We start from the raw sequence: 23,582 nt of genomic DNA, 5'->3' as shown, positions 1-23,582 counted from the left end.
CTCAAGGATAAATTTTATTAAGTAGACACTTACTTCCAGCTAAGAGTAGATAATATGGCACTTTCTGAAATCAATCATCTGCCTCATTAAAAGGCAGTTTCTTAGGTTCCTGGGAGCTGTTTGTTTGTCTACAGAATGTTTATGTTTAAGTTGATCAGCTGATAGCTTTAGAAGTCACAGAGTACAAATATTTCACATTTAATAGCATTCGAATTGTAGCTACATGGTGACATCATTGGCAGCATAGTGATTATCACACTACTTTTTGTTGTCAGTGCCAAAAACTTTCCTATTTCATCTACACTATGTGCAGCAACACTTATCAAAATGTAGTAGAGAGTTATCCCCAGTGAACCCAACAGAATATATTTGTTTATAAACAGCCCCATCATAATTTTAATGCTAGAAGTATTTACAGAAAGCAAAAAGAAATTAGGGAAATGGGAAAGGTGCCATTTTATGGTTGTAAAAAAACCAAACAAACCTGTAATATTAATAAACCAGTCCATTAAGTGTAGCAAATAAAGGGATAATCAGTTGCATGGTTTGTCTCTACTTAATATTAATAGGCATACGGTACACCCATGAAATTCTTCTCAATTAGAAATGATTGGACAAATGAAGGAATGAACAAAAGATGATTCTTTATAAATATTACAGTGTTATCAAGCATGGGAGCAGCTTATGAGACAACTTGAAGCTATTCCCAAATATCAGAGAAAGCCCTATTAATTAGTCGTATGTTTTTTTTAAAAATGAAACTTATCTAAAATGACTTTCTATTGATTACTTTAAAAGCCCTCAGTTGCAGAGTGTACTTTCAGCTGATGTTTACTTCCAGTGGGGGGTTGGGGTGGTGAAGGGAAACGTAAAGTACTTTGCCAGGAAGTTTAATAACACATTTTGCTTCCTCTGGCTTCTGCTTCCATTATTTTCAAGCTGAACTGCATGTTTGTTCCTCAGAGACAACCAACACCTGCCTCTCATTATAATCAGGAAAGAAACAGGTTCCTTCATCTTCATGAGATGTAATTTTGCAGTGATTAACAGAAATGAAAAGAAAAAAAAGGCCCAGGAAGAAAAATCAACTAAAATATAATTCATTTATATATTCCAAAGTTTACTTAGGCACAGTGACAAAAAGTAATGTTAGCTTTATGTAAATTTAGAAACACATAAATGGATGATGAATTGCTGAGCTTCCTTGCCTAAGCATTATCCTCCTTTTGTATATAATATGCTTCACTTCATACTTTCAACTTGATACATTCATATCTTCAAAGGAAAAAATTGATCTGATTGTATATATACAGGCTTTTATCTTGTTTAACAAATCTATTCTGGGTCACAATAGTAATAGCTTGACAATATTTAGATAACAAAAAATAACAGTCCCTCCCCCATAAAGAGGGACTTTGGGGGAAGGCATACAACACCATCTATCTCCAGTCTACAGCAGAGTCCTTTCAACAATTCCAAGAAGGCTCCACACCCTTTTTCACTATGCAGGTGACCATGATGACACAGATAAACCTGCAAGTGGCCTCAACGACTCTGAAACAGTGGTTCCCAAACTTTTTTTGACACCGCCTACCTAAGCATCTTTAAAATCCTGATGCCCCCCCCCCAACATAACATTGCCAAAAAGGCATTAAGAGTTGTAAACCTTATTTTACGAAGCTTTTTCTCTGGTAAAACTATACTGCTAACTAGGGCATACAAAACCTTTGCTAGACCAATCCTTGAATACTGCTCACCTGCCTGGAATCCATGCTGTCTATCTGACATTAATACAATAGAGAGGGTGCAGAGGTATTTCACAAGAAGAGTACTTAACTCCTCTGCTTGCAATACAATACCTTTATTTTTAAGCTAAAATGGAAGAAGAGTCAACCACTTTCTACAACATGATCTTGAGCACGTGATCATCTTTTTCAAATTCAATACCAGGAATTATTTTAAAGTTTTGAACTGATAGGGAACTAGAGAAACTCTGAAATATAATCAAACAAATTGTAAAGGAAGAATGTGAAAAAAGATTGCCAAAAAAAAAAGAAAAGAAATGGAAGAAAGTGAACACCTGGTGCAAATTGCCAAGAAGGGAAGATAAGACAAAGTCAATACAAACAAAGGACGATGTCAAAGAACTTCAATTCACTGTCATAAGAGTCAAGAAACAACACTACAATGCCATCAGCAAAGACATTAAAGATAGAAACAATACCAGAAAGTTTTTCAAAAGCTCAAAAGATAAAAGGAGTATGAAGAAATTCTGTATATCAGCTATCAACACCGAACATATTTAGAAGATATTCCTTATATAGAATAATGTCTAGAAGACAAAATTAGGTCACCATTTTAGTGATAAGCAAGTCAGAAGACTGTAAGTATTAATGAAATCAGTTGTCATGTTTCTTTGCTTCCTGGTTTGTTTGCTTTGTTGTGTTCAAATGCGTACCATCCACTTCTGATACAGCCTGATACTGCTCAGTGCTATTTGGCTACCGAGGTCTACTCAGTATGCACCTATGCTGCAGCCTTACTTTCCTGATCAGACCTTTCCCTCCTACCTGTTAGGACTGTAATCACTGTCACTCCATTAGGCCTCAGCTTATTCTTTAAACTGATTCTGATTTTTGCTGGCTTTATGTCACCAGTGTTCTAAGTCTGGCAAATGAGGCATAGCATGCTATAAGCCAAAAAACCTGAACTGTATGCTCATTGCTTGGCTGCTTATGACTTTCTGCACATAGAAGTGGGCTGAAATGAGCATAGAGCAGTTATTAGGTAAAGGTAAAGGTTCTCCTCGCACATATGTGCTAGTTGTTCCCAACTCTATGGGGGTGATGCTCATCTCAAAGCTGAAGTACCAGCACTATCCAAAGACATCTCCATGGTCATGTGGCTGGCATGACTAAACACTGAAGGCGCACAGAACATTGTTATCTTCCCACCAAAGGTGGTAACTAATTTTCTACTTCAATTTTTACACGATTTCTAATCGCCAGGTTGGCAGAAGCTGGGACAAGTAATGGGAGCTCACTTCGTTATATGGTGCTAGGGATTTGAACCGCCAAACTGCCGACCTTTCTGTTTGACAAGCTCAGCATCTTAGCCACTTAGCCACTAGAGCAGCTATTACACAAATATAAAATTTATTCTTCAACTTTATCATACAGATTTTCAAATAGTTAAGTTAAATAGTCATTTTAACACATCCTTGTCTCTTATCATTTTTGGCTATAGAACTGAAAAAAATGCATATCTTAGCTTACCCACCAGCAACAACAAAAATAATTCTTTTTTTTTTTTTTGCATTCAACAATCAGAATTCCAAAAATAGACAACAAAATATATATTGAATGCAAACAAAAATAAAACCAGGTGAAACTTTTTTATTGTTATGATCAATAATGATCAATAATTTTAAAACATAATTTTAGTACATTTAGAAACAATACATTAGCTAGAGAGTAGCAACTATGGATGAAAAGTTATGTTAAATGAATTATAATTGAGCATTTTTATAAAGAGTAATATACAGGAACACCTGCCCTGACACCTGCCTGACAAGTGGAAGAGGTGGGTTCCCACCAGTTCGCACCTAGTCGGTAGAACCAGTTTGTCAAATCTACCAAACCGGTTAGAAGAGGTTCCACCAGTGGACCCGAAAGCAGGCCACACCTACAGAAGAGGTTCCCAAAATTTTTGAAACCCACCACTGGGCCACGGCCATGTGGGCTCCTGCTAAACATGGCTGCCAATGCTGCTGCTACAAGGCAGGTGTTGCGGCGTGGATGGCCTGGCTGTGGGGGCCCTGAGGTAAGCTAGTACAGGGTGTCTCTGGCAGTTCCACAATGCCTCTGCCTTGCCTCATGGCCGCGGCACCATGAGCAACCAGACAGAATAGGTGGGCGCCAGCTGCACAGCCTCTTAAGTAGGGCTTATTTTGGGGTAGGGCTTATATTACGCATATGCAGAAAACATACTAGGGCTTATTTTCAGGATAGGTCATATTTTTGGGGAAACAGGGTACATATCCTAATATTCTCAGGATTTGAGAAGAAGGAATTAATCTGTCTTTAAAGCATAAATATTCAAGTTATTTATGAACAAAAACTGTAATTGACCTAAATTCAGCAAATGAAGTTCATTACATGAGCTCACGAGAAAAAAAATGAATCGATCCCAAGTGTATTCTGTCTTTAAAATATTTTTTGTATATTTGCTGCACTTCCTATCTCATGTGAGTAGCTACTAACTCTTGTTATTAAGCCCTGGAAGCATTTTTCCCCAGCATCATATATAAGAAATGCTAAAGAGGTAGAACTCTCTTCAATAACTGCTTATATATTATCCTGGGTATATCTAATGATGCAGCCCAGATAATGTTATTGCAGTGTTCTGCAGTTAAATCTTGCTCAGCTTTGCCAGTCCATAATGAAAGAGAGAGTTAGGCATATTCAATTGTAAGGATCAAGCAATGCTGTTAAAAAGATTCATGACTTTCATTTAACCAAGGTTTTTTTTGGCAGTGGTTTGCATTGTTGATAATGACCTCATTAATGGATTCCTCAGAGTAAAATTACAAATATAATATTCTGGAATAAAAACAATTACTAAACAATTTCACCTGGCTGCTTTTGTAAAGTGACATCTCATTCTTTAGTATTTGTGAAATTATGAAGTTCAGGGCCACAACACCACTTTATATTTTCTGTATTAAAAAGCTGGCACAATGAATTATAGTAGGATCTAGGTAGAATTTTCGGTCAGTCATCATATTAGCAAAACAGTAGGTTTGTGAATCAGATTAGATTTTGAGGTAAGTTTCATTGGGAAGGCTTGCTACCTAAATGAAGCTGTCATTTGGATTAACCTTCTCTATCGCTATTGGTACCATAGGTGTTTCACCCACAGCCCACTTCTGCATCTTTTCAGGGCTTGTTTTGTAACTTTTTATTTCCCTGGCAAGTATTGTATACCTACAAAGCATACATTAATAAGAATTCACCCCTTTCTATTGTTATTGCTATATTTAATTAAAATTGATTGATTATGTGCCATCTAGTCAGTGCTGATTTTTAGCAACAACAAAGATAGATTTTCTCCATAATGAACTATTCCTAATCTGATCTTTCAGTTCTTCCAATAGAGTACCCATTGGCAGAATAACAAACTATCTTTTGTGCTTCCACTGAAAACTATGGATTGATTTGCTTAATGATCCATCAATTTATTTTCTTGGCTGTCCACAGTATTCTCAGGAGTCTTCTTCAGCACCAAAGTTCAAAGGCATCAATACACTTTCTATCCTGATTCTTCAAAGTCCAACTTTCACCTCCAGAGAGAGTCATAGGGAATGCTATTGCTTACATTAGTCTGTTTTTTTTTTGTATGAAGACACATTGCAGTATCAGAGTATTTTTTTTAAGTCTTCCTGGCTGTTCTACCATGTGCTTTGGTGAAGAGTATTTGTTGATTGCTCTTTGCTTTCCTGTTGATGGTTGAGCCTAAAAGACAAAAGCCATCTTTCACTTCAATATTTTTATTATTAATTCTAGGGCTGGTTGTTTTACCTGTTGTCATTGATTTGGTATTTTTTAAAATTTAATTTTAGTCCAATTTTTCACTTTGCTCTGTGATCTTTATTAATAGTCTTTGCAGATCTTTTGCATTTCCAGCTATTAGAGTAGAGCATAGTGCATGTTATTGAGGTTATCCTTCCAATTTTAAACCTCATCCTGTTGCAATCCAACTGTCCTTAATTCAGCATATAGGTTGAATAAATAAGGGAAAGGTATGTAGCCTTCTCTCACTCCTTTCCTAACCTAGAGAAACATTGTTTTGCCATACTGTCCATACAGTAGCTTCCTGATCTGTATAGAGGTTTCTCAACATATACAATCAACATAATCAAAGGCCTTTATATGATCTTGTGTTCCCTCAATCTTGGCAGCTTGAAGATTGTGGACTTCAATTCCCAGAATTCCTCAGCCAGCAAGCTAGCTTTTGGGAATTTTTTTGGCGTTCTCAATTTTCCAGCATGCACCAGAATAGTGTCTAATGGCCCTCAGCCTTTTATAAAGACAGCTTGAACATTTGTCACCTCTTTTTCCATATAGGGATCTAATTTGACTGTATACTCCTAAGCATAATTTTGATAGTAGGTGAAATTAAGGATATAAAAGGACACAATGTTATTACATTTCTACAAAAGATGGAAGAAAATGCCTTTCTTATTACAACCAATTGGGCATTTCATAGAATATTAATTATTATATGTGATTCTTATATTAAATTTTAGCGCTATAGGTCTTAAGACATAATTGATGCATTCAAACAGTTAAAATTGCTGGATAAAAAGTTGCCTGTTTTATAAATGATAAAATAAAGATCCATCAGGACAAATGATAGAAATGATCTGATGTAAGATTGCTTAATGTGTGAACTGTTACATATCATGCAATGTAAAAAACTGTATAATAACCAACCTTTTGAACACACGTATTCACACATGCTGCAATATATTTTTGAATATAATTGTGCAAGAAATAGAGGAGCAAGCCACATCAGAGATCAAAGAAATACAGAATCCCAGAGAGATTAAAATGACATAATAACCAATCTATAGACAGCTTTTTTCATAATTTTTAAAGAGATATTCTAGAATTTGGATAAGATGATTCATGAGTAAAAGGGACAAAATCACCTTATTCAAAAGCTAGATCATCTCTTTAAAAATAGTGATTCTTTGATCCCTCTTTTTTTTTGTTTGAAAGAGAGCTCAAAAATCTACATTAAAACTGACAAGCCCTCTCTCAACAGAGGGGCAGGGATATGACACCATTTATGTCCTGTTTACAACACAGTCATTTCAACAGTTCCAAGAAGGTTCCACATCCAATTGTACTAAGATTAAGGTGACCCTGAAGACACAGATGAACTCCCAAGTGGCTTTAACAACTTTCAAAGACAATGCTAACAAGCAGATGACTGCAAGGAATATAAATGCTTCCATCTCCCCTCTCCCATTCAATCAGAACCGAAGAAGCTTTTGGATGAGAAGCAAAATGTCTTCAATGAAAAGAAAAACAAAGAAAGTTCTAGTTGTCTTTTGAAAAATCATCTTTGGGCAACTAAGACCTGGATGATTAAAAATCTCCATACAGGTATACAAGAAGCGTTTATGTTTCCATCCATTTCCATTGTTTTTCTTTTAAAAAACCCTTTAACAACTGTCTTTGAATCAACTCACTTGGCAGATAATTGAACAAAATGGCCTACTCAGGTCATGTGTCCATGCTGGTTTCTCCACTCTACACAGCTCTTTCATAACCACAATGGAGAAACCTCCCATTTGTGCTACTGGATGCTACTGCTGCACATAGGTGACTTGTGGCTCACTCTGGTGACTTCATGGTACTTGTAGTAGTCTTCTTTTCTTTGAAGCTTCTGACCACTACATTGATTTTGGAGCTGGTATTGTCCCTGCAGGGGGTGGAGAAGCCAGTGTGAACCATGCAGATGAGTGATTTTCTCCATCAGCAGCTAGGAAATAAGTTTGCAAAATGATAATGTTGTTATGAAACTATGTGTAGCTTTTCAATATAATTGGTCCAACAAGTTCTACCATGGCTGAATGAGGAGAAGAAACAAGAAATTCATTGCACAGAAGCAGAGTGAAAAAACTGCTCCTGGGAGGAAGAAGATAAAAGCTCTGGAACCTAGACCCACAATTTAGATTCAGATTCAGATAAACAACAATCCATAGATACTTGATAACAGTTCTTTTAAAAAATAATTGAAAATATGAAAATATGAAACACACATACTACACTCAGGTAAATCTGTGCTTTAAAAGAGCGAATATATGTTGCCTTGAACCAATATGAAAATATCAGTCACTTCTATTATATATATTTTTATCACCTTATTGTTCAGTGATTGATGTGTGTTTAATATGTATGGAATTTTGAACACTAAAGCTTTAGAATATGCAGATAGTCAGATACAGGGCTTTACCACCCAAATAAACTCAGCTGAAGAGATAGGAATCAAAATTGCTTGCTGCTGTACTATAATTCTGATGCACATATTTGAATTCAATAGCTTTCAAAAAAGGTCAAGACTGTCATTTGAAAGACCTTTAATATAACATCCATTTGTTATCTTTTGCTTGACAATGATAATAAGGGCAAATCTTTGCTCTATCCTATGGAAACACTGGAATTAAAATTAACAGCAAAAAGCTTACAAGCATTTTAAGTATCTAGTCTAACCCATTCTCCATAGAATTTGACAGAAGTATTGTAAAAGTAGTGACAGGGATTTATTCAAATTTGCACAAAATAACTATGACTGTTAGCATCTCTAAATACTCATTTACTGCACTGTTACCACCCCTAGGTGCCTATTTTCTTTATAATGAAGGCTGCTACACCTGACCTTTGAAAATGTAGGCGGTCATGAAAATAACTGTAGTTAGAGTTTCTGTACCACTCTGCTGCCCTTTAGTTGTCCAGATTCTTAAAACCCAATTATACCAGCTCTACCCAACACTTGATGGATACAACAATAGCCAATTTAAGGCTGCCTTTCGTTCAAGAGACAAAGCTCCCACTGACTATCCCCACCTCATTTCCCTTTTTCTTTTTTCCCTGAGCCACAACAGTGTCAAGATTCTGCACTGTAATATAGTTTCATTGTCATTTCCAAACATATCCCAGAATAATGTTAGGACATAATCATAGAAATCAGTCAAAAGTATCATATTGCTTAGATAGCCAAATAAAACTGATAAACAAACAACAAATATAAAAAAGCTGAATAAACATCAGCAATGGGCCCTAAATAATTTCCCAAGAAAGCCAAACAAAAGTACCTGTGGAATACAACTTCTTGAAAATATTAATTGCATTTAGATCAATATATTTGTTGACTGAAAAAGAATAATGTTTAAAGCTTTCCAGAAGAGTATCAGGAAGAAAAAGGAAGCAATCCATTCATACAGAATCATATGACATTTGTCGATTTGATCCTGCCTGTTCAGATATTGTCCTTTTTGCAATACTTTGGAATTTACAATAACAGGGCAAAACATCTGCTTAGTGCTTTCTAACTGCACTGTAATTTTTTGTTTTGTTTTTAATTTATAGCAGAATCCACATATCTAATTTCCCACTTGGATCATAAAATGTTACATCTCAATAAGACAATAATATATGGTTATTCTGAGTGCACATTCAACTATACAACAAAACCATTAATAGTTTAAAACTGTAAATCAGTATCCATATGTATAATTATATACAAATAAATAACTTTAGTATATCTGACAGAGTAAATTAGGTAGGATCAAATCTTTATTTCCAATTTATATCATTTAAGGATTTTTCCTTTCATTGTAAACAAGAGGGACTTAATCTGGATGACAATGTGCTTTGGATTATCATTGGAACCATTGAAAATTTTAAAAAGAATGTTACATCTCTTTTCAATTCTGAACACATACTGTACATTTCAAGGACATTGGAAGTTCCACTTTTTGGCATGTGTTTGCAATATCTTAAAGTAATGAAGCTATCAGTCATCTTGTCAAAATAAGCAAGACAAGGATAATGTATGCATTTATATTTTATCCAAAAAGGCTTCTGCTTTAGTTAATCTCTAAAAAAAACTTGCTTAAAAAACATTTGGTTTAGATGTATTATGAGTATGGAATAAAAAATAGCTACCATGTATTTTCTAACCAATATGAGATGCTTATAATTACAAGATTAATGTTGTAAAAATCAACAACAAAAATAGGAGATAGTTCTTCCTTTACCACTATACCAAGGATATAACAGAAAAAAGGATAAAGTTCACAGTTGCATCGTATAAGCAGCCTCCTTAAGATCTATTGAGTTTTGAAGAAACTAGCAGAGACTCTTATGTCCACTTTGTATTTTATGTCTTCATTGTATGCCCACCATGTAGAATGATCTTAACTTGATTATTCTCCAAATAGAAAATAAATCAATATGCTATTGACCCTCTAATGTTTACACATTTTCTTTTATAACCTACACCATAATTTAATATTCAAATTACCATATTTTTTGGAGTATAAGATGCACCGAAGTATAAGACGCACCAAGGTTTTGAAGAGGCAAATAAAAAAAAAAGTTTTTGCACTCTGCAGACCTCCCAAAAATGGCCCATTTTTCGTGATGGGCTTGTTTTTTTTTAAAAAAAGGACATGAAGGAGCAGGTTTTCGAGAGGCAAAAAAAGGCTGTATTCAGTGTATAAGATGCACCCAGATTTTCAGCCTCTTTTTTGAGAGAAAAAGGTGTGTCTTATACTCCAAAAAATACAGTATACACTCTGGATCCAGATTATTGAATATGAATATGAATGGTCCAGTTTACATGGTTAGAAGCAAACTATGAGTCAGTTAAGATCAGGCCATTGAGACAGAATATTTTTGTGATATGCTTCAGTTAAAGATCACATAGCTAATGTGTATTTAAGTTAAATATAAATATATTTTATGCATAAATGTTACCAGCATTAATAATTTTTTTCCAATATTGATTATATTTGCATTGACTGCCCCCCGCTTATATTACATTCTGAGTGCTCTGCTTAGATCCATTTTTATTACCTTGAGGTGTGAAACAAACTATTGAATTATTTCTCAGCAGGTTTAGCTTGGGGTGATGAAATGAAAATTAAAACGATTCTATTGTGAATTACTCGTGACAATTACTTATGGCAGAAGAAGTGAAGAAAAAATGATGGGACCCAAATGTAAATAATGTTGGTTAGTCACTAGATAGTGATTGACATTCTTGCAAATAAATATAATATAACATTCAGTTGAACGAAATACTGATCTCTTACTTTCAAAATAATTTCCCAGTATACAGTGTAAGTGTATACAACATGCTGAAATATTTTCCCCTATACCGTGTACGGGCTCTGGGAAGTCGGGGGGGGGGAAGGGAGGTGGGGTGTTAGGGGGGAGGGGGGAGGGGGATATATAGTATGTCTTAGATTTTAAAGTAACGCGACTGCACTTGTATACTGTTGCTCTTTAATTTCACTGTAAAAATGGGACAAGCTGAATATATTAACAGATAGTAGAAATACACCGAAGGGAGGAGTAGAGGGATAGAAGAAAGAGGGGTAGAGAGGGTGGGAGAGAGGATGAGAGGGAGGGTGAGAAGGAAGGGAGGGAGTGTACTGGGAGAGAGGAGTGGTAGAGGGGGAGGGGAAGTAGGGTAGAGGGGAATGTTGGAGGGAAGATGGAAAGTTGGAGGGGGGCGAAAGAAAGGGTGTATGGAGGGTCAAAGAGGTACATTGGGTCTCTATTTTTGGGGGTATTGTTGACAAGAGGAATGGCTGTGTTTATTGTTTAATGTTATATGGCCCCGGTTATGCACAGTATATATGTGACTGTACGAAATGAAAATGGGAAAAAATAAAAACACATTTATTTAAAAAAAACATGCTGAAATATTTTTCTTTATTTTTTAAGTGCTTTGATCAACAGATCTAAATCTTGATATTCCAAAATATTTATTTTGTTACAATAGTGAATAAGATTTTATTAGAATAAAAATGTTGTTTTTGAAAAATAAGCTATTACTCTAAAATGTTAACTTCATTCTTCATAAAATTGCTGATTGTATTGCCTTAAAAACACCGTACAATCACAGAATTCTGCATTTTATATAAGAAAATACCTAACAACTGGGAGTGCATCTACTAACATGTTAATATGTGATCAAAATATACACTTCGCAAGTTGTTTTTGGAAATGCTATAGAGTTTTGAATTAGGATAAACAATATCAGCATGAAATCCAAAATAGGCATATAAAATTCCATTGGAATAATAAAAGCAAGTAGCAAAAGAGAATGACCTGAAAGATATATATTTTCCATTCTTAGAAAGTTTATGAATATCTTTTAAATAGCACCAATGCTTTCTTAAAGCTAGCATCAGAAAATTAGTATTGCTTTTAAATCAACACAATTGTCAATGAAATCTTGATTTTATTTTTAAAATTTAATTATAGGTTTATGAAATGTTTCAAAAGGAAGTTTTACCAGTAAAGGTTTCTGTAAACTAGTCTACCAAAAATCCTCTTATTTTATCTCACTTTTAAGGTTTCCTCTGAAGCTTTAGCCTCTTCTAAATATTTTAAGTATTGTCTGAGGCTATGAACAAATGCAAAGCATCTCGGTTTGTCTCTGATTCTCAATGAATTATAGACATTCTGTAGTGTCCTACTAATAGTGGTGTGAAATTCAGACACATATTTTGTGCAAATCCATGATCAAAGTGATCGCAAATGCATTAAATGTATATTTAAATATAAAACTGAATTCCAGGAAGCATTTATTCTATAATTCAAATAAATGAAAATAGTTCAGCATCTACTGCTTCACTATTATAACAAACAAGAAGAACAGTGTTTGAACTCTGCAGTGAGACAGAATGGTTGAAGTACATTCTGTCTCTGCACACTGTAAATCTGTCTATGGTATGCCAATTGAAGAACATTTATGATAATAGAAGTGAAGTGAAGTGGACCATTCTTTCAGTCCTCAACCTCCAGAGCCTTTTCCATCCTTGGCAAAACTGCTATATAATATTGGATGACATTATCAGCCTAAATCATTAAGCTGCAGGACAAAATATCTTCTCCCCATTCAATGTACCACCAAAATGTTATTTCAACACCTTGTACCATAGTGTGCATATGTCATTTCTTAATATTTTTTTAAAAATCCAGAGTAATTTCACCATACCCAAAAAACCCACCACTTTTTGTCTTATTGAGCAATAATTAATGAGTGGGCAGAATTCTAAAATCTATTGCACTCAATTAATTTGGTCTTTGTTTTTAAGGCCAATAGATTAAAACATTATGATGGATCACTTTTCTTACTAATTGAAGCAATATACAGTATATAAGCAAGTGGGGCAACTTAATAACTAATGGCTAACAGAGGGAAAAGTATCTGCTTCCATACTGTAGATTAGCGAAGTTTTTCACTGTCTGACAGTGATTCATTAACCACTTATAATTGGTACATCTTAGGATTCAGTATCAGATTCTATCTGATAATTGACCAATAATTATATCTAAACTTAATATTTCTTCAGTCTATAGTATTTCCATAAAGCCAATTTCAATTTTTATATTTCAAGTGATTCTCAAATCAAACTTCCTAATTGGCAGGGACTAGCTTATTTTAATCAATGTATTAAAATTTGACTAATTTTTCATTTAGTACTTAAATTCTGCTTAGTATTTTTTGAGCTGCATAACAGAATATATTTCTTAACATTAAAAAAAACTATAATTCTAGAAAGGCCATGCAATTTGTATTTTTTAATTTCCCTATTAATGCTATAACAAAATACCATTAGATACATACACTCATAAAAGCACAAAATAAAAAAATAAGCCTTATTAAACGTTTTTTCATTAAAGTTTATTAGACATAGTCAAGCTTAAAAAAAATCACTAATATAAAATATTGGCAGGATAATAAGCTGTAATTGCTGTAATTGTAGATTGAAACATTTCTTTTTTATAGCAATTAAGAAATAAATTATGTTCTAGAAATGTTTAGATTTTTAAAATTTAAAATATTTTAAATCTGTATTTATAGTTCTGTATTTTAATATTCAGTGAATATTACAATAGAATAGAAAAATAAGTAGGAAAATATAATTTATTTGAAAACATGTTATTTAGTAACAATACTACAAAATATCTATTAAATTATCATTTTTTCTTTTTCCCATGTATGTATACATGTAATATGTATTTTAATATTAACATATTTGAATTAGGGTCTGGTATATTTACATACTATTCAAACAGGAAAAGTAGAAATAAATCTGCTTTTTAAACTAATTCTGATAACTCAAAATCAAATATCACCAATCAATATTTTAGCTGACTAACGGAAAGGCTAAAATTTCCAGCCCTTTTAGGTTTATAATGGAGATTGTGCAAAGAATGGCATAAAAATGAACAATATACAAATGGTGTTCACCAATAAAATGCTCCCTGCTTCTAGTACATCTTGAAACACAAATTGGTTTATCTCTAATCATGTTCTAGGTTCTAGGTTCTAGGCATATTGGATTTATATGCCACCCTTCTCCCAAGGACTCAGGGCGGTGTACAACATAAAAGAAAACACATATTACAAAAATTAAAAGGGACATTAAATAAAGTATAAAAAAAACCACCAATTGATATTTATAATAAAATTTAAAAAATTAAATTAAAATTAACAACCAAAATTTATTTTATAAAATTATATTTATATTTTATTCTATTCAGGCCAGGCCGGCTTGCTGGAAAAGCCAACTTTTTAGGGCGTGTCAGAAGGACCGGAGGTAGGGGATTATGTGAAGCTCCAGGGCAGCTCATTCCAGAGGGAAGGCGCTCCAACAGAGAAGTCTCTCCCCCTGGGAGTCGCTAGCTGACACTGTCTAGCTGAAGCCAACTCTGTGGGATCGCACTGGATGGTGGGAGGTACTGGTGGCAGTAGGTGGTCTCGCAGGTACCCTGGGCCTAAGCCATGGAGCGCTTTAAAGGTCATAATTAGTACCTTGAATCGCACCTGGAAGACAACCGGCAACCAATACAGGCTGCCTAAAAGGGGTGTAACATGGGAGTACCTAGGTACTCCCATGATAACCTGCACAGCCACATTCTGGACCAGCTGAAGCCTCCTGGTACTCTTCAAGGGCAGTCTCATGTAGAGAGCATTGCAGTAGTCCAGGCGAGAAAGGACGAGGGCATGAGTGACTGTGCACAGAGCATCCTGATCCAGAAAGGGGTGCAGCTGATGTATCAGGTGAACCTGATAAAAGCCCCCCTCCCGGTCACAGCCATCAGGTGTTCTTCTAAACTAAGCTGCATATCCAGGAGGGCTCCCAGATTACAGGCCCTCTCTGAGGAGGGTAATTCCATCAAAGATGGAACAAGATACACAAATCGGAATGATGGAAAGCACAGCCACTCAGTCTTGGAGGGATTGAGCTTGACCCTGTTCGTCCCCATCTAGATCCGCACAGCTTCTAGACATCAGGACATCATATCGAGGGCATTGTTTGGGTGGTTTGTGGTAGAGATGAAAAGTTGGGTATCATCAGCATATTGATGATACTGTACCCCGAAACCACGGATGATCGCCCAGCGGTTTCATATATATGTTGAACAGGAGGGGTGAGAGCACCCCACAAGTGACGTGCCTCAGGGTCGATCCCTGTCCTCCAGTCAACACGAACTGCAACTGATTCGACAGGTAGGAGGAGAACCACCACAAAACGGTGCCCCCCACTCCCAACCCCCCGAGTTGTCGCAGTAGGATACCATGGTTGATGGTATTGAAAGCCGCCGAGAGGTCTAATAGGACCAGGACAGAGGAGCAGCCCCTGTCCTGGGCCCACCAGAGATCATCAACCAATGCGACCAATGCCGTCTCCATGCTGTACCCGGGCCTGAAACCTGACTGAAACGGATCCAGGTAGGCAGCTTCATCCAGGTACTGGGGAAGCTGACGTGCTACCACACTCTCGACAACCTTCGCTACAAAGGGAAGGTTGGAGACCGGATGATAGTTGGCTAAAGAAGCTGGGTCCAGGGAAGGCTTCTTAAGGAAGGGCCTCACCACCGTCTCCTTCAAGGCGGTGGGAAAGAACCCCTCTCTCAATGAAGCATTGGTAATCGCCTGGAGCCAGCCTCGTGTCACCTCCCGAAAAGCCAAAACTAACCAAGAGGGACACTGGTCCAGCACACAAGTGGCAGCACTGAGTCTCCCCATAGTCCTGTCCATGACCTCGGAGGTGGGTCAAACTCATCCCAGATAGTCTCCACAAGATTCATCCTCGTCGACTCGCCCAAATCTACGCAGTCAGAGTCCAAGCCTGTCTCGATCTGAGCAATTTTATCCTGCAGATACCTAACAAATTATTCAGCCCTATCCTGCAAGGGGTCATTGGTTAAGTAAGGAACAGGTCACCCTAAACAAGGCGGCTGGGCAGTTATCTGCAGACGCAATAAGAGCGGAAAAATGTTGCCGCTTTGCTGCTTTTATCATCACTAAGTAGGATTTAATATGAATTCTTACTAGTGTTCGATTGGATTCGGACCGGCTGGCCCTCCAACCACTCTCTAGGCATCTTTTCTGGTGTTTCATCTCCCGGAGCTCCTTGGTAAACCAGGGAGCTAGCCAGAATCGACACTGGGTCAAAGGCCGCAAAGGCACAACGTGATCCAAGGCCCCAGTGGCCGCCCTATTCCAGGGCTTCAGTCGAGCTGTGAGCAAGGAATTCAGGAAAAGTCCCAAGTTCCATCAGGGTCCCATCAGGTGCCTGGGGCGGAACTATCTAGTTGGTTTTGCCTTCCTACGGTGAGGGGTAGCAGTATGGAAGTCAAGCCTGATGAGGAAATGATCAGACCATGACAAAGTTGGATAGAAATATCCCCTAAATCTAGACCATTCATCTACTGCCCAGAGATAAAAATCAGGTCGAGCGTGTGTCGCCTGTTATAGGTGGGGTCTTGAATTAACTGAGTTAGGTCCATAGCCGTCATGGAAGCCATGAACTGCCAAGCTGACTCGGATGTCTCGCCAATGGAAGGCAGATTGAAATCCCCCAGGATCATAAGCCTGGGAAAATCAAGGTAGCAGGGAGATAGGTACATAACAAAAAGGCCCACCTGAACTCCAAGGCCCCATTTCACAAAAAGGGACTCACACCAGCCTATCTGAGGCACAGTGACATCCTGAGGTCCAAGACTTTCCCTAATAACCACCGCCACCCCCTGGGCTCTCGGCTGGTGAAACGCCTGGAAGCCTGGTGGGCATAATTCACTAAGGGGAGCACCCCCGTCATGGCCCAACCAGGTCTAGGTAATGCATGCCAGGTCTGCTCTACTCTCTTGTATGAGATCGTAAATGTGGGGAGGGTTGACTCTAATCAAATCAATCCTAAATATAGTTACGTGGAAATTAGGTTCTTAGAAGTATATAAGAACAAAATTGTGTTAGAACCTCAATTCTAAACATGCTATTATGATCTGCATAATTAAAAAAAATTCTTTTAACCATGGGTAAATGTTTGAGAAAAACAACGAACTGACTATTTTTAGTACTTTCCATCTATGAATGGAACTGATTGAAATGGATTAGATGGAAATTTTATTAATATTATGGACCTTCAAACTTGCTTGGAAGGCTAGACACATTGCTATAAGATATTTTAAAATGGAAAACCAACAAACCTTTTGCTCCAGAGAGAGTCCTAAGGGAGGATATGATTCTCCTGAGACAGAAGTAGAAGCTAGGGAAAAGCAGCCTGAAGGGAACTGTTAAGTTTCTAGAATCTATACTGATTCTGCCTTAGGCACAGCCTTATTCATACTGATAGCTGCTTTCTATTTATAATATGTAAATATGTAAGCAGAGTTTTTCACAAGACCTCTTTGCTATTCTTCTCTTGAGATTCTAAATGTAAGCATTGAATGTAAGCACATGGTCTTAAAGTCTACTCAAAGCTCTCTTGTATTGGAACAAAGAGCAAGTTAGAATGTTATTTGTTATTTTTTCAGAATGAGCCCAACTAAATAATTAACATAAAACAAGTATTGAAATTATACAATTATTAAATGACATAGATCTTAGTTCAGGCATCCTATTCCATAATTGCATGCTAGTTTCCTGCAATTGCAGGAAAGAATTAAGAATAGAAGATGAAGAAATAATATATAATCCTTGTGATGTTGCCATCCAAAATTGTTGGTTGGAAAGAAACATTTGCTGAATGTAATGAGTGTTTCAAGGGTGTAGAAAGATCTGCTGTAGGCATCTCTTGAAGTGCCTTACATATTAGAGTGATTTATTGTCAAAATAATTACTACCCTGATTATTTATTCTTTTAAAGCTGATCAGTTGACAACATTCTTTTGAGTAATGCTGCTTGATTGTCAGTTTTACTACCTTATAAGTTGGAAAAGAAAATTTAAGAAAATAAACCCAATGCCAACAACCTTTATGATCAGTATGAGAATGTAATTTAGGATAGTTAATTATGGAGCATTTGTACTCTAAGGATTTACAGCATCACCCAGCCATTGCTGTAGCAATACATATCCTGCTTCAGTGAAAATATATTGCTACAACAATAATTTAACTGCTTGATGCTTTAAATTGCTACTGCAGAAATGCTCAGTAACTTGTTACTACTCATTAAGTTTGGTTCTATTTTGTTTTTGTTCTTATTTTGACTTTTATATAATCAAGAAATAAAATTAAAAGTTAAAAAAAGACTTAATCACTGCAGTAATATCAGCACATTTCTCATCTTGTCAGCACATAAATTTTCAGAAAGCCTAAGCCAATTTTAAAATAGTAACTAACATAAGAAAGCATTACAAGCCATCAAATCTGATGAAGTGATGATAGGTAGTCTTAATATAGAGCTTAAAAATACATAAGTAAAAATGTTTTTTTCCCCAGATAAATTGTATCATGTGGAATAAACTGCTTTGTCTTTTTCCTAATAATATTAGGAAAGAAATAAAAAAGTAGATGGGTCAAATGCAAAAATTATCCATTGTTAGGTATATTTTTATTCTTTTATTCAAGAATATTGCAATGGCAGAATATAATTTTTAATTTATTAATTAATTCATAATTAATATATAAACATCTAACTGGTTATGCAGCCAAACTTCTTAAACCTACTTAAAAAACAAGTGGTTGGGACAAATATCTTGCCAGAAACATGGCAATCTCGGGGTATAGGAAACATGGTATAGAAAAATAAGGAACTATAAAAAGATATAATAAAGAAGACAGAGCAGGTTACCCCCCCCCCCCGAGGAAATGCGGATTAGTCATATTTTGGTTTCATTCTTCATTGAAGAAATTCACAATTCTTCAGAAATTCAGAACACTTTCCCAAATACAAATATATTTACTCTCACATTTTTTTTTGTTAAGTTTTTATTTTGTTTTATGGCATACAAAAATTCCAATTTCAATTGAACAGTGTGTTGTCTGGGTACAAATCATTTTAGGAAATAATAACCAAAGTGTTCACAACAATATTCCTTGCATTAATATAAGTTATATTAATCATAATTATAATATTTGTTTAACCAACTTAACATATCTTCCTTATATCACTGATCCTTCTATATATTGCTCTGTTTCTGGCTCTTGTTTTTGTCAGCTAGCCATTTATAAATAAGTTTCAAGTCAGAAAGTATTCAGTTTCTTTCTTTTCCTTAATTGTGTTAGCTTATCTATTTCTGCACATTTTAATATTTTCCTAATTACATCATCATCTGTTGGGATCTTTTCACTTTTCCATTGTTGTGCAAACACTATTCTCGCTGCAATCAATGCACGTAAAATATACATTCCCTTTGTTATACTTGTTGGGTAAAATGCCCAACAATAATCTCTCTAGTTTCAAATTTATATGTTGTTTTATCATTTTTTCCAGTCATGTATGTATTTTTGTCCAATATTTTTTCACTTTTTGACATGGTCACCACATATGATAGTATGAACCAGGTGTGTGATGGCATTTCCAACATTTTTCAGATTTATCCTTAAACATCTTTACTAACCTTGAGGGTGAAAAATGCCATCTATAAAACATTTTATAAAGATTTTCTTTGTATGCAGTAGATATTAATTTATAATTTCTATCCCATAATTTCTGCCATTTATCTAACTCAATCGAATAGCCAAAATTTTTAGCTCACACTATCTTTGTCTCTTTTACTTGTTCCTCATCCATCTTAATATTTAACAGATACCTATATATTTTCTGTCTCTGTTAATATATGATTTAATTCTATTAATTTTTTATTCAACCCATATATTTTAACATGCTTCTCAAGTTTTTGCTATATCTCTAGTAAAATTGAAATAACATTTTTGCTTCATTCAGTATGTATTGAAACAATTGAGGTGGCATGAATTATTGATTTCAATGTAATTTGATGATAGATAGTACAAATGTACATTGGTTATTCACTTTATCCATATTGATAAATACTGATTTTGAATAAGTTAATGATTTAAAGTGAAAAAACTGTGGATAAATCTGAAACTACATATTTTCACTTAAATATTTAATATTGTACATATGGTTTCAATGCCATAACTAGGCCTACATTAAAGGATACATACATATGCACTTTTAGATACAATACTGCTTACCAGTGGTGGGATACAACTGGTATGCCCTGATATGGTGTACCATTGCCTGCTGGGAGCACCAGGTACCATTCTGGTATGGTGCTCCGGAGGGCTCACCCAGCTGCCTGTCATCCTTACCGGTGTTTGAGCTGATCGGGGCTTCCGTCTTGCGCACAGAGCATATGGCTCCTGCACGATGTTCCGCCAAGCAGCTGGAGCATCCATTGTGAGCGGTAAGTATGCATGCATGTACTGTGCGCATGCTGCAGGCATGTATGTGTTGGACGCCTGATCCTGTTGCACAGTACCGGTTGCAATGGGATCTAGAACCCACAACTGCTGCTTACCTATATGTGTAGATCAAGCATCTTTAGGTAAGGGACTGGGATGTATAAAGGAGAGAAAGAAAATAACAGATAATGTATCTTAAAAAACTTACTCTTTGTGACAACTCCTTCAAGGCGAATAATATTTGGATGATCGAACTGTCCCATGATACTTGCTTCTCGTAGGAAATCTCGTCTCTGCCTTTCCACATGTCCACCTTTCAAAGTTTTTATGGCTACAGGAAGCTCTCTTTTCCCAGGTGTTTTTAGGCGACCACTGCACACTTCTCCAAATTCACCTAACAGCAATGTATATAATTATAATAATTAAGTATCTTTTAATATTTTAAATATGTGAATAAATATATGAAAATATTCTGACAAAAAACCTAGTTAAAAATAAATAAAACACATATATACTTGTTCTGACCCCCCCTTGACGGCTCGTTAACAAATGCAGGCAGACAAGGCTTAAGAGGACTTTTTATCAGTTTTTCAGTTCAAACTGGCTTCGAGCCCAGAAAATAACGTAAACAAAACTCTGATAAGAATTCCAAAACAAGCGCTTACAAGCAAGATGCACTTCTTCCGAAGTCTTCACAGAACAGTTTTACATGAAAACATCAAAGCATTTCTCCAAATGTAACAGGCATAATCACGAGTAATCAGCCAGCAATATTGTACCAGACACGGAACACACGAAGGCACGAATGAACGTATGTTGACTCCAGCAACTGGGGCGTGGCAGCATCTCTCCTTTTATCTCCAAACCTGCCTCTAACCACTCCCAGCTGCCTAATGACTCTGCTGAGTCACAACACATACTTATGTATGTAAGTTTTTTACATAAATATACATCTTCCCTACAATTCATGATTAGTAAACTCCATTAGTTACAAATGAAAGCACAAGATAATAGGCCAAGTCATACATTTATTATCCAAAGCAATGTTCAAAAGAGATTCAATTTTATTTTTTTTAAGTAAATACACAGTAACTGATTTTAGACTAGTTCGTTTATTATGGGGCTCTGAAACAAAAGCATAATAATCTTCTCTGGTCTAATCTAATATTATATAGGTAATCTTCAATTTATGACCACAATTGAGCCCAAAATTTATGTTGCTAATTGAGAAATTAAGTCAATTTTGCTCCATTTTATGACTTTTCTTGCCACATTTATTAAGTGAATAACTGTAGTTGTTAAATTATTAACACAGTTGTTAAGTGAATCTGGTTTCCCCATGATGTTGCTTGTCAGAAGATTGCAAAAAATGATCACATGACTCCAGGACATTGCAACCAGAATAAATATGAGTCAGTTGTCAAGCATCCAAATATAAATCACATGACCACAGGGATTCTGCAATAGTCATAGTTTTTTCATACTTTTTCATAAGTATGAAAAAATGTAATAAGCCACTTTTTTCCAGTGTTGTTGTAACGGTCACTAAGTGAACTGTTGGAAATTGAGGATTAGCTGTATTACAGATAGCTAATACGTAATGTACATAATATGGCCAAGATGTCATCTGAGTAGAGGGATAGAGCAGAGGGATAGAGTCATTTTCATAGGCATTACCATCTAAAACTATAGAATATAAAATAACAAACATAAAACCAATGTATAACAAATTTCTCAACAGGAATCAGGAGATAAAGTAACAGAAAGTATGCTGATCAGGATTGAAATGACAACCTGTTAAGGAATTAATATCTAATTCAACTGTGTTGGTGGATACCGGTTTGTTCTAATTATAATAGACAATAATAGTTTATACACTTTTTAAAGACAAAAAACCTTATGGAACTCACTGTGGGTTACTTTTGAATATAGATTATCTAACTATCTAACTATCTATCTATCTATCTATCTATCTATCTATCAATCATCTATCTATCTATCTATCTATCTATCTGCGCAGATTTTCACGGGGGTAGGTATGTTGGTCTTGTTATATTCGGGTCTTTTCCCATGTAAGATTGAGATTGTCTTGGCAACATTTCGGTGAGGTCTCACTCTCCATCTTCAGGCTGAGAGACCTTGCCGAAAGGTTGCCAAGACAATCTCAATCTTACATGAGAAAAGACCCAAATACAATAAGACCAGCATATGTGTGTGTGTGTGTGTGTGTGTGTTTATATATACATACATACATACATACATACATACATACATACATACATACATACATATAAAGATTTACCTTCTAGAATATTTGATATTATTAGAAAACTACATTCATCATAAGCCATTCATACAGTTTTTATGGTAATAATAGCACTAGATTATTATAGAAGTGCGCTTATTAATCATGGGAAAATTTGATTATTTTTTACCTGCTCCAATAACTCTTTCAATACGAATCCTTGTTGGCTCTATCTCCTTTGCAAACTCATGAACAGCAAGGGATGGATCTTCGTAAGTATCTGGATCAATATATGTTTTGGTTCCTGGGAATCGTACTGTAAAATCAGAAAGGTAGTTTTTGCATTATATACAAATGATTGTAGCAATTAAAATAAAATAAAACAAATGAGATCATTAAGATCCATAATGAAATCTAATACTTATTATTGTTCTAAGTTGCCTTATTATTCTAAGCTTTTACTCATGATTGTTTAATTAACATTCATCCCAAACAATTTTTGAAAAGGCTGCATATGGAGAAAGGTAATAGACGCTTTATATATTAGCAAGTATGCAAATGGATGCAATTATAATAGGGGTAAGAAAGAGAGAAAATTAGCTCCCCCCCTTCTTTAATAAAGGCGGGGTAAGATGAAGATGATTAGATGGCAGCATGGGTTTCTGAAATGTAAATAATATGGCATTCAAGGATAAATGTTTACGTTTTTATTTCCTTTAAGATATAATCATGGAAGAAAGTTTCCAAGTTATTGTGTGGTCTGGCCCCAGATGATAAAAAAGAATGAAGAAGGCAGTTGGCTACATGATCAATTGTCATTATAACCAAGGAATTGTGAGGTCATTGGTACTCTTTGAGGTTGGTT

The 23,582-nt window shown here is 35.6% G+C and overlaps 1 protein-coding gene across 1 annotated transcript in view; it reads right to left on the bottom strand.

Moving 5' to 3' along the window:
* Positions 1-23,582, bottom strand: part of EPHA6 (EPH receptor A6) — a 375,283-nt gene that overhangs the window by 81,598 nt on the left and 270,103 nt on the right. Inside the window, exons 9-10 of the mRNA XM_032219659.1 lie at positions 22,908-23,033; positions 20,681-20,866 (exon numbers count right to left, since the gene is read on the bottom strand). Coding sequence (XP_032075550.1) covers positions 20,681-20,866; positions 22,908-23,033 — 312 coding nt within the window. The remainder of the gene's footprint in view (positions 1-20,680; positions 20,867-22,907; positions 23,034-23,582) is intronic.

The sequence above is a fragment of the Thamnophis elegans genome, chromosome 6, assembly GCF_009769535.1.
Source record: "Thamnophis elegans isolate rThaEle1 chromosome 6, rThaEle1.pri, whole genome shotgun sequence".
Lineage (NCBI taxonomy): Eukaryota > Metazoa > Chordata > Lepidosauria > Squamata > Colubridae > Thamnophis > Thamnophis elegans.
The sequence above is the reverse complement of the archived record's forward strand: the minus strand, read 5'-3'. Positions and strand labels throughout refer to the sequence as shown.